Source organism: Podarcis vaucheri, assembly GCF_965113315.1.
Source record: "Podarcis vaucheri genome assembly, chromosome: 8".
NCBI lineage: Eukaryota > Metazoa > Chordata > Lepidosauria > Squamata > Lacertidae > Podarcis > Podarcis vaucheri.
Window position 1 is genome coordinate 36,065,145 of NC_138766.1, and position 12,772 is coordinate 36,077,916.

The 12,772-nt window shown below is 43.3% G+C and overlaps 1 protein-coding gene across 2 annotated transcripts in view; it reads right to left on the reverse strand.

Annotated features, from left to right (window-relative positions):
• The window catches only part of RIPOR2 (RHO family interacting cell polarization regulator 2), a 99,981-nt gene extending 91,879 nt beyond the window's left edge, over nucleotides 1-8,102 (reverse strand). Inside the window, exon 1 of one of the 2 annotated variants that reach the window (XM_082234946.1) lies at nucleotides 7,884-8,102. In XM_082234946.1, the coding sequence (XP_082091072.1) occupies nucleotides 7,884-7,968 (85 nt within the window). In that variant the 5' untranslated portion in view covers nucleotides 7,969-8,102. The remainder of the gene's footprint in view (nucleotides 1-7,883) is intronic. The other variant, XM_082234943.1, reaches the window with a different exon arrangement.
• Between the last annotated feature and the right edge of the window lie 4,670 nt (nucleotides 8,103-12,772).

A 12,772-nucleotide genomic window follows, 5' to 3' on the forward strand; every position in this document is an offset into this window, starting at 1 on the left:
CTTTTTTCCTGCTTAAAATGCTATCGTTTTACTGATCATTTTATTGCAGGAAGTACATAGGATCCTAACTACATTATGCTGCTTTTTGGCATAGCAGCGCCTCAGGAATGCCCCTTAAGCCTTTGGCATTAAACAGACCTCAATGGTTTTGGGTTTTAAATTGCCCTTGTTCTTTGCCTTCTGAAATATCTGAACTTAATACTTCGGAAGATTTGCTCCATGTATATATAGCCGTCCTTGAATATAGATGTTTTGGCATCTACTATATAGCGGAGGCACCACATCAAAGCTTGTGCCATCACTTTTTTCCTGTTCTGAATGTAATCTACTTAACTAGGTCAAATATATATGGCAGAAAAATATGTCACCCATTTTACAGAAGAGTGAGCTAGCCACTGGAGATTTCAGCAAAAGAGCAAATGTCACGCTATCCAGTTGACTGGGTGGAGAATGCACTGAGTCAATTTACATACTGCTGTTTTTGTTTGTTTCCAAAAGATATTAAAATAGATCAGCAATGCCCTTTTTCACTGTGGGTGAACTAAATTAAAAGCACCAACCTAGAATTTAAGTGACAGCTGTGTAAACCCAGCAGTTCTCCATAATTAGATTCTTTAGTGATCTGAATTCTATATGATCTGAATATAGCACAGAGGCTGCCTGTCACATGCAAATGCTGTAAAAATATATCATAATGATATTTCCTGCACCATTTATAAAACTGAGCTTATGTGTAACATGATAAAACATAACAGAAGTGATTTAAAATGAAGAATGATTATCTGAATTTTAAATGCCAAAATTTATCACTACAAATGGTTCCTCTACAGTTTCACTCAACCTCATCTGCAGCTGAGCCATTCACTAATTTAAGCCCCCTAGACCCAACTTCAAACAATATTATATTTCTGGTTAATTTTCTTTTTGTTGGATACTGACATTTAATGTTCTATTTGGTTCTCTGGTACATTACCTTTGATTGTGTTAGAAGAGCATTTCAGTCATCATGTCTCTGCTGTGTACCACAATTTGTATAAAATCCTACAATTCTAATGAATTCATAAAAGAAAGAAAGAAAAAAGAAAAAACATTTTTTCTAGCATAGGAAGCTGCACGATGCCAACTTAGACTGTGGTCTGATTTTGCACATAATGCTAAGCTAAGCTATGGATTCTTCAGACTAACTATGGTTTGTTTGAAAGTGAAAATCCAGCCCACCAGAGTAACAATACCAACAAACTATGATGTGGTTTGTTGCTGGCTTAGGAAACATGACTTGCTTTAACCGTGGTTTGGCAGTATGTCTGAGCCCAACAGCTTTGCTTAACCATGGTTTGTTTGTCCACCCCACAACAGGCACCTATCAAGCTACAGAGACATACAGCAAGAGGATTGTGAAAACAAATCAAGCTTTGAATAAACAAGTCATGCTTGCTCATCTGTCAGATGACTCACAGTTTGTGAAGCAAACCATGGTTGTAACAAATCATGGATTAGCATAATATGTTAATATAAATTAACATATCTCTAACATTTATATGCAGTAAATAAATAAAGCATGGTGATCCAAGACCCATTCCAGCAGGATACCATGATCAGGGATACTGGAAGTCACAAAACATGTGGCAGAGCCAACAGAGACAAGCTCTTCCTGTCCACCTCCTGGTATAAGCATCTTTAACAGAGCAAACAATGCTATCTCTGTCCTGTTAAAAGACTTGTGCTGGATCTGTACTAGCACATAAGTTCATTCAGGCACCTCCTCAGACTTGAAAGACCTGGGGAAAGCACAGCTCTTTTCCTAGTACAGTGGTACCTCGGGCTACATACACTTCAGGTTACATACGCTTCAGGTTACAGACTCCGCTAACTCAGAAATATTACCTCGGGTTAAGAACTTTGCCTCAGGATAAGAACAGAAATCGTGCAGCGGTGGCGCAGCGGCAGCAGGAGGCCCCATTAGCTAAAGTGGTGCTTCAGGTTAAGAACAGTTTCAGGTTAAGAACGGACCTCCAGAATGAATTAAGCTCTTAACCCGAGGTACCACTGTACTTTAAGGCCATACAGTTGCAATAGATCTGCATTTGGACCCCATTACAGCTGGCTCTCCTTCCCCAGCCTATCAAGGCTGCAAGAGAGAGCAGAGATAATATGTTTCCTGAAAGAGACGGACAAGTATTCTAGCACAATCAAAGCCTTGCAGAGGGTTCTAGCCAATGTAGCACACAAGGGTTTCTGCTTGTGCAATGAGCCCTCCTTTCTCTCTCCTTCCCCTAAACCTGATCTGGGGGTTCCCTCAACCCTCTAGTGAAGGTGCGCAGAAGGAGACCCAAAAAATGTTGTTGCACAAGAGGAAATCCCTGAACGGATGGAGCGTGGTAGTTGAATACTGCCCATACTTTCCAGTTTATTTTAAATAATGGAATCTCTCCCCACCACTACCCACCCTCCCTGCCTTACTGCTGCAACACTATAGCCTAAAAGCACAATGGGATGATTTGTTTGGAAGGTATTCGTATACTGTATCTTCATTCGCAACTGTAGCTGTGGAGTTGTGTGAGTTGAAACAAAGTAAAGGCAATTTGGAAGAGAAGAACAAGAAAGCAGGAAGGCTAGCTGGTTTTCCAGTCATTTAAATGCACCAGGGAACAAAATGCAAGTACTGTACATGAGGAAAGTGAAGCTTGCAGTAAGACTCAAAAAGGAAATGACTGATAATTTAGGTGTGTTGCAACATTTAGCTACACACCAAGTTCTCCCCATATTGCATACTAAATATCACTTCAGGGAAGCCAACACCATGTTGCAGGAATATATGAGAACCTCTTATTGAGCTGCTCTTCTTGTCAATGAGTTTCCCTTTAGCTACACGGCATATTCATCCTGTTAGCTACCCAAAGGGTGGTAAAAGCTGTTAGTCTGTGTTGTCATAGCAACCACCCTATGCACTACTGTGGGTTCAAGAGAATCTAAAGTAACAAAGCCTTTTCAAGGGAGGTTGAATGCAATGTGAGCAGCCTTGTCAGAGGAAGGAATGCTTCTAGGGAAAAAGAGAGTGATAATGGCAGAATCTGCTGCAAAGTCAAATGGACACTTTAAAAGGAGCCCAACAGAAATTGTGACTCGCCAAACTCACCACAGTCCATCCAGCCATGCAATTTGGCCTGCCATTTCATAGTCCTAGGCAGAAAGTCCATTGTGACTTGCCATACATTGCTAATGGGCTGCATTTGGCTTGATGGGGCAAAGGAAGATTATATACAGGCCCATTTTAAAGTCTCCATTTTGTTTATTCGGAAATAGTTAAAAGGGGAGAGCCTGAACAACAATGAACAGTCAATGTGCATTATTTTAGAAGTTGATGACAACTCATATAGGCCTAAAGGATCTACTTCATCAACAAAAACTGTGCCTGTCCGGGCTCTCACTGCAATATGAAAGTTTGCAACTCCCAGCTCGAGTTCTGCTAAAGACGATAGTGCTCAAATCAGATCGGTGCATAAGGCATAGTACTGTACAGGTTACAAGGTTCAGCAGGTACACAACAGGCAAGAATACATGCCTCAGCACCAGCAAATACATTGATCCAACAAGCAACATTCCTCCTGCAGCTTCATTTTAAAGTAGGGGGCAGACACAGCTATTTGCGCAGCAAGCATCCTGGGACTGGGCAATCAAATGGGCACTCCTCTGAGCAGCTATGGAAGGCTTGTTCATGTTGCCACTGCTGGCATTGGAGATAGGGTGGATCAGACACCCCCCTGATGCCCAATTTCAGCTCCTCCATCATGTTAGGAACCTCCCCTGGGTCCTCTGTCTGCAATTCTCCAAGCTCCTCCCTTTCCTCCTTGGCATCTGACCATCTCCACAGGGCTCATGACAACGCAGATGAAATATGATGGTTGAAGAGTTCATCTGTGGGTTTGGTCCATCCTAAGTAGCTTCTATATTAAATTAAGTTTAAAAGGGCACATAGGGAGAGCTGCTTTATACCAGGCCAGGTTTTTACTGTCTGCTCTGCTTGGCATCAGATTCTTCAAACTTTCAGGCTTGGACCTTTCACCATCAACTGATACCTGACATTTTCAGCTGGAGGTACCAGGTACTGAACTTGCAACTTAACTGCATTCAAAGCATGTGCTGTGGTCCCTCCCCAGCCTACATTTGTCACAAGAACACAAGGAAAACAAGCAATTACAAGGAACCCAAAGCACATTTGCATTCTTCTTAGAAGTCTTCTATTACAGGTTTCTCTGACGTTTCTGGGTTACATGTTTGGAAATCAATGAAATTGCAGCCAGCGCTGCGGTTCCAAACAATTGAGGCTTTCTTTATAAAGCAGCCAATCCACACCCATCCACCCACCTCGCTGCCCTTCCATCTCAAGGTTTGCAAGACCCCAAAGTCTTTTCAGCCTCACATTTAACCATGGATAAGTAGGTTAATGCTGGTTCTTGCAATTATTGTATATTTCACAGTATCGACTCAAATGATTGCCTCAGGCTTAAGCCAGGCTGTCATGGCAAATAACCTGCTCTCGCCCATCAGCTACTGCCTCATTTACAGTTTTTCACTTGTTGTGTGCATTAACCAGCTTCTCAAATCAAAGGTCCCTCTCCACAAATCTTGTTCCAATATTGAAGAAAACAACAACAACAAAAACATTTGTCTTGTTCTCTTCATCAGGGTTTAAGACTGTCATGCAGCATACAAAGTGATCTAAAGTAGCCATCCTTTGATATAAAAAACATTACAGCCTAACTCACTGTCCCCTTGCCAGAGGGGCAGGAAGGATGACAGGTTATCCATTTATTAAACATGCACATAGCTGCCTGTCTAAAGAGTTTGAAGAACATGTGTATCTTCATCAAGTTAAGGCAAAAGGAGGGGGGGAATTGTGCCTTGAATAATAGTTTTGTGCTGAAGCACTGCTACTAACTTCACTGGGTCACTCATTTTCAGCTCATCCCTACCCAACTTGGTAATACATTTTACAGGGCTTTTGCCATGACTTGAGGCTTGATCCAGTCACCCTTCACAACCTCCCCATCACCTCTATGCATGCATGAGAATTTTATGCCACCAGCCCTTCTCTCAGCAGCCCTAAGAGAAGGATAGCTGGCTGCACATACATACATATTATCCATTTGGATAAGCAATGATCTGCGCCAGACCAGCACAGGCCACCTATGTATTGTGGGTACCCACTGATAAAAGTGGGCCTGATACAGAATTTCCTTCTGTCTAAAATTGGGCTGTGGAACCTGTTGCCCTGCAGGTGTTGTTGGACTATAACTCCTATCACCTCCCCATACAGTTGTCCATAAGGGTTGGGGCTGATGGGATTTAGAGTCCAGCAACATCTGAAGGGCCACACTTTCCTCTTCTACTTCACAGCTTCCCATTTCCTATTTTGCAAGGAAATAAGAAATAATAAAATAAGGAAGCATGCATCTTCCAGCATCTTCTCATCTCTTGACAGCATCAACCATGATGTGGCATGTTTTACACTGCTGCTAAACTTGGTTAGCAAACTGAATTTGAAGCTAATTGTATTAGTTTTCCCCAGTGAAGGATGTGTGGGAGAGAGGAGAGGAGCCCTGGTTTAAGAGATCAGTAGTGTGATGTGACATTTGCACCAGGCCTGGAAATATATTCTGTTAGCAAAGATAAAAAAACTCCACTGAATTGAAGTATCAGTGCAGTGCTAAAAGCAGAGAGGTCTTCACCTTTTGGTGAAGTGTAGCAGCGCTGTTGCTACTGTTATTTTGCTTTCTGATGGAAACTTCAAGTGCCATCAGCAGGCTTTGGCAGTGGGTTTGGTGGGAAAAGGGCACTGCAAGCATTAGGAGAAAGCCAGAGGAACAACAAGAGGCTTACTTCTGAGTAAGCATGCATAGAATCAGCCTTGCTATGATCCAAGCAAGAACCACAGGTTTCCATTTCCTCCTACTTTCGATAGGAATATAGGAAACTGCCTTATATGGAGTGAGACCAATGCTCCATCTAGCTCAGTATTGATAACACTGACTCTCCAGGGTTTCAGGCAAGAGTATCTCCCAGCCCTATCTGCATGCAAAGCAGATGCTCTGTCAATGAGCTACAGTCTTCCCCAAACTTTTTTATCTGACCGCAAAAATCCAGGGGGGCTGTATTGTATGAGGGTTGCAATTAAGTTCTACGCAGAGTTAGCCAAACCTAATTCTCCATAGGACTAAGGTGGTGGCTTGTTTCCATTGGAATATAAATTATTGGACTCAGAGAGCCCGATCTGCAAAATGGGTACATGTTTCCACACTTGATTCCTTAATAATATGTAGCATATATTTGTGTTTGTGCATGTGACTTAACCTGCACACTACAGCTGTAGTCAGCTAGTTGTCATATGCCCCTTTCCTTGTGCTTGTGTCCCAATTGAAGTCTGAACTGTGTAAGGATTATCTGTGTTACCTAAGCGTTATAGATGGATTTGGTGGCAGGGACTTTCTAAGCACATCAAATGCCATACACCTCAACATAGCTTTCTCTGTAAGCTCCACACACAGGTGCATGGGCTCTACCCCTTTACTGCTCACCTCTGTTTTGGGTGCATGGCTTTTAAATGGGTTCTGTGCTGTGGAACCTCAACCTGGATAAGTTCTTGACAAGCAGAAGAACACTCTGCTAGAGAATCCAAACTAGTCTTTAAAATTTCACACAAGGCTTGCAAAAGCATGAATGCAGCAACTTATTTAGTAGAATTACAGCCTAGCAGTCCAGGCCTAATCATCAGGGGGCAGCCCGACCTGTTTCACTGCCTAAGGTGAAAGGGAAAGGTGTAGCTGGGGTCGTGTGGCTTAGGTTTTTTGCATGGCTTCCAGGTTCAGGTGGCACCCCTGAGGAGCAGCAGCAGCAGCAAGATTTCACAAGAGTTTGCCAGAACCTGCCTCTGCCCCTTCTCCTTGCTTCTCTGGAGCCAGATGGGGTGGCAGCAGGTGGGGGCACCCATGGTGGCACTGCCCCAGTGAGGTTCTGCCACCTCCGGCAGCTGCTTCAATGTGCCTCATGGGTCGGCCAGCCCTGCTAATCATTCATCGGTTTAGACTACTTAAGCACAATGGAATCATCTGGAAATGTTTCCCTGATTTGATTGTCTTCCTTGTAAAGTTAGTGAGGGGCAGGGCATGGGCATTTAATTAATTGATAGCCAATCAATTGTGTGACTACTCAGCATGTTCTTCCATGCTGTAAAGAAGCGGAGCCACTTCATCAAGTTAGCTAATGGAATTAAATTCCATTGTGCAGACAAAAATGCAGTCAGTGATGGGGGTTGATCAGGGAGGATGTGCTATGAAACTAATGAAGTTGAAGTTTCGGGGCCCATAATCCCGGAAGGGGCCCAGTCACAAGTGACTTCAGCCCACATTGCTTTTAAAAAATTGCTTTAAAAAGTGCCTTGTGCATGTATATAACATTTCCCTAATTTTCATCCCCCCTTTCACGGAATCACAGAATAGTTCGAAGGGACCACAAGGATCATCCGGTTCAAATATTTCACCCCACATGGGATTTGAACCCATGATCTTGAGATTAAGAGTCTCATGCTCTACCAACCGAGCTATAACTCAAAAACTAGAAGGCGTTGGAAATTTTCGTTCATGCCACTGACTTTGACATGTGAGATAATCCAGTACTGTATAGCAATTTAAAGATGTACAGGAGTAGCTATTTTAAATAAATAAAATAAAATAAAAGTGGTGATCTTCCTGGAGCAAACCCACTGAAGAAGAGAACAGTGGTTTACAGGTCTCTGGTAGAGAGGGAGGCAGAGGGAGGGAAGGCAGCAGAAGAGGAAAGAGCAAGCCAGGCCCAATCCAAAGCGCCCGCCTGGCAGGCGCACTTACTCCTGAAAGGCCCCCGCTTGGTCCTGCGCCTCCAAGGCCGGTTCCTCAGCAGGCAGCGGCAGTTCAGGCGCGCAGGGAGCTCCATGGTCACCAGAGGCTGCAGCTCGAAGCGGCGGCGGCGGCGGCGGCGGCGGCTTCCAAGGCGGCGCGCGAAGCGCTGCGTAAATCCACGCGCCCAGGGGCCGCGGGCCCAGCGGGAAGCGAGGACACCCAGTTTCCTCTCTGGCCGGTGGGGCGTGGGACCCACCAGCACCAGCAGCAGCAGCGGCAGCGGCTCTGGGGAAGCCCGGCGACGCGGGACAGGCGGCTCTACTGCTGGGCTCCGCACGGTCGCCCGCCGCCTCCCCCTCCTCCTCCCGCGCCATGTTTTATGCATGAGGGCGAGAGGCGCGTAATTTCATCCAGCCCGGAGGCTCGGCGTGTGGGCGCGAGGGCAGGTTCCAGGTTACCTGTCGGGGCGGGGAGAGGCGCGCGCGCGCCCCGCTCACCTGGCGCGCGCCTCTCAGAAGCCAAGCTCCTGGGAAGAATGGGGGCTCTTTTTCCTCAGAAAGGTCTCTTGGGGAAGGGTGCGCAGCTCCACTGTGCATGCAGACTTTTTGCACCAGACAAGGAAAAGAAAGCCTCTCTCTCTCTCTCTCTCTCTCTCTCTCTCTCTCTCTCTCTCATATTTGTGCCTTGTTATAGTTACTGAGGGATGGACCGGGGCCAGATGGTTGTATTGCTGAAAACTTTGTTCAATAAATAAACATTTATTTTAAAACGAAGAAGAAATGGAAGCGCTGCTTCCACATGTGAAGCCAGATTATTGTAGAATTGGTGCTTCTCGTGCATGTAATGTTTCTGGGCCTGATAACAAGCACCAACAAACCTTTGGCCAACGCCCGATTTGCAGTATTTACAATTTTTTTTGTAAACTGATCCCTCTCTGTCCCCTCTGTCTGCAAGCAGCCTAAGTCTGTGGCAGCAAAAACAACACAAGGTCCCTTGCAGACTGTTGCTCTTTTTGGGTAGGATTCACATATAGCAAATGCAGGTTGTGCCATTAAAGTTGATTTAGCACGTCACCAAAATTAGAGCTTTTTGCAATAAGGAAAGTGATTGGAAATTACACTGGGAAGTATCATTTTGCTTGACAAACAATTGCTAATGGCTGTGTACACAGGACATTTTATTAAAATCAATGGAGACGATGTACTTGTTTTTTTGTACCTAGCAAAAGCAGTATATTGCAGACTAGCACAAATGATTCCCTATTGAGAAGTACTATATTTTTGTACTATGATCAGGTTAATGTGTACTTAGCCAATGTTCTCTAACTTTCCTGCAAACCTTGTGAAAACAAATTTGGATGAATGCTCACCAAACAAATAATCTGGAAGTGACCTAACATGGCTAGCCCACTGGAAATTGAAAAAACAACAATCTCTAACCAATGTAGGGTTTATCATAGACTGATCTGAGCACAAATCTACTTAAGCCTCACATGTGAAAATGCTTCTAGCTGGTGTTGATTTTACATCCATTATACACCTAGTTAAATCTCACTGTTAAAATACTCCATGTGCATTAGCATCACCACTCACACCCATTAGCAGGCAAGTGCCGAAAGGAAGTGCCAAACAAGCAGACTGTGGTCTGGGAAGTTTCCATTTGGACATGTCTCAAGTAGTCTATTATTGCAGACTTAACTTTGGATGGACAGCAATACATGTCATCACAGGCATTAAGTGAACTGAAAGCATGTCAGGTATGCCTTGGATGTGAAGTGTAGTGAAGGGTGGACAAAAAAGAAATCCCACTCTTCCCTCTGTCCTCTCAGTGCCATCTGATTTGGAACTGTAAGCTCTTTGGGGCAAGGACCTTTTGCTTAGCTGATGTGAAGAGTGATATAAAGCAATGAAAAGTGCTATATAAATTATTAGCTGTAAAGCAATGGGGCTATTTTAGGACTTTACTTACTGATGATGATGATGATGATGATGATGATTAGATTTATTACCTATCCACTTGTCCATTGAAATGCCATCTTGAGAGTATTATTATCAAAGTCCAACCTGGCACTTGCAGAATTTGGGGTGAGTTGTTTGTGCATAGTGAAAGAGCAATAATAAAACAACACGTTTCCAGTGGCACAAAATATGCACCTATGAATAAAAGATCCCATCATGTCTAAATCCAAGGCTCTTCCTTACCTATCTGCAATAAAATATTCCTTCCTGTCCACATCCAAGCCTCTCACTAAAACCATGTGCAATAATTTTACTTGTATATTTATCTGGAAATGTAATTGTCAATCTCCTGCTCTAAAATGCAGCTAATTAAAAAAAAAGTTCTCTCCCCTTTTGCAAAACCTGACTTCTGTGCAAACCTAGGACAGAACTCAGACCATTTGCTATAAAATGCTTTCCAACATCCTGTTTCTCAGTTATTTAAAAATGCAGTATAAACTGTTGAGCTGAGCAGAATGTTCACAGTGAAACTTGAGAGCATCACAGACTTGATTGGCTTCACTTTTCAATACTAGAAACTCACACCAGGTTCATTAAAAGGTCCATTGTCCAATGGTTGTTTCTGTATTAAAGTCAGGTACATTTTGCATTTTCAGCATTAAGCTAGAAGCCATGCATTGATACACCTCCCAACAAGAACTGAGTGCAATCTTTAACATAGTAAGAACACACTAGCCTATTTAGTTATGTTGATTTAGACTTAAGCCAATTAATATCAATTACAGTGTATAAGACTAGGTTTCCCCCCTTAAAAATATTGTCAAAAATTAAGGGGCATCTTACACATGGGGCCATCTCCATTTTCTTAAATCTGAGCCCCCCAAAATAGGGGGCGTCTTATACATGGGGGCGTCTTATAGCTGGAAAATACGGTAATATCTGCAGTGGCTCCCTGTCTATGGAATGCTCTCCCCAGGGAAGTTTGCGTGGTGCCTTCATTATACACCTTTAGGCACCAGGCAAAAACGTTCCTTTTTAACCAGGCCTTTGGTTGATCTTATTGAAATCCAACACCCTTTTAGAATGTGGCTTTTGGGGGGAGGGTTATTGGGTTACTGCTTTTGATTTGATTTTGTATGTTGTGGTCTTGTTGCGAATTGCCCTGAGACCTCCGGGTATAAGGCGGTGTATAAGTTGAAATAATAATAATAATAATAATAATAATAATAATAATAATAATAATATCATGATCCCATACCTGCTATATGGAAGCAGTTTAATATAAACAGTAGAATCTTCTTTGTCATTTCTGAATTTACCGTATGCATAAGATCACTTTAGATGTCTACCATTCTCAGATACCTCCAATTTGTCTGTTTTCTTAATCCGCCCTTGGAAATTGCTAGATTCATTGCTACAGCATTTTAGCTCAGCTTTCCTCAAGCTAAGGATAATATATTCCCTCCGGAGGTATTGTGCCTTCTCATTTTGGATAGAATTTACTGATCCAAAGCATCTCAGTGGAGATGACTTTGGCTTTTATATTTTGCCCTTCTCGCCCCCACATGCCCCTCAAAATATTTTTACCCATTTCCTGAATTCCCTGCTGCTCCCTTCACACCCAACTTGTACCTTATTCCAACCCCCAAACCACCAGTTTCTTTCCTCCCTCCTCCTAGTTCCTTTTACATTCACTTCTTCCTCCTATAACAGCTTTCCTCTCCTTCACCTTCTTAGTTTTTGCTGCTGCTGCTGCTGCTGCTATGAAAGCCTGTGTCACATGTGTAGTGGTTAGAGTGTCAGACTAGGCCCAGGGAGACCAGGATTCATATTCCTACTCAGCCACGAAGCTCACTGGGTGACCTTGGGCCAGCCAAGCCTAACCTACTTCACGGAAAGTGTTGCTGTGGAGATTGAAAGAGGAGGGGGATAATAACCATGAACGCAACCTCGAGCTCTTTGGAGAAATGGTGTGATATATATGCAATAAATAAAAGGTAGGTTAAAATATTAACCCTTTATCTTACTTTTTAATTTCCTTCCACACTTTTTTCTGGCCCTCTCCCCTCAGAGGAAGTAAACTTTTCCTCTGTAGAGCATGGAACTCTTAATCTCAGGGTTGTGGGTTCGAGTCCTGCATTGGACAAAGAATTCCTGCATTGCAGGGGGTTGGACTAGATGACCCTCATGCTGCTTTCCAATTATATGATTCCTTCCTTCCCTGCACTGGTATAGTCAGTCCTGAGCTAGATGGTCTAGCTCAATATAAGGCAACTTTCCACATTCCCATTCTTCCCTTTCTGATATATCTGTCAAAAGTTAGATTTTAAGTGTGTCGCCACAGGGGCCTGCCTTTTTGCTTATGTCATCCTAAAGCACCATGACCATTGATGACTCAGGATAAATAAACAGGCAATAATTTAACTGGTATGTGACAGACAGACCGCGTCCCTTTCTCTCTTCTCCCAGCTCGAAATTATTATTTTACATCTCCCAACTTATATAAAGTGGGCTCAAAAGACCCCCACTGAAAGGCAAAGAGGAACTTTGCATGAATGAAGCTCTGCTTCTTTAATTAGAACGGGGGGAAGCCACTTTCTCTTTTCATAATTCGCTCACGGTTGCTTTGAAAAACGAAATTTACATGAATAAGTGAGACATAGCAGCAGGCGTGGGGCTTGGGGCTGGGAACAAAAAATGGATCTGTAATTAGGATGGTTGACAGGTATCGTCCCTTTCTTTTGTTCGTGTTATGAACATTGCCGGCAATATTTTTTAAAGGGCTGTCACAGGGAAGAACGAAGCAGATGAAGACAATACTCAGGTTTGGCTTGTGTTACATATTTATCTGAAGGCCTCAGGTGCTCTGTGCCATGAACTGGAGATTTTTCTTGGTTTATTCTCATTTCCCCCCAGCCTAACTACTATAATTCCTCTCCT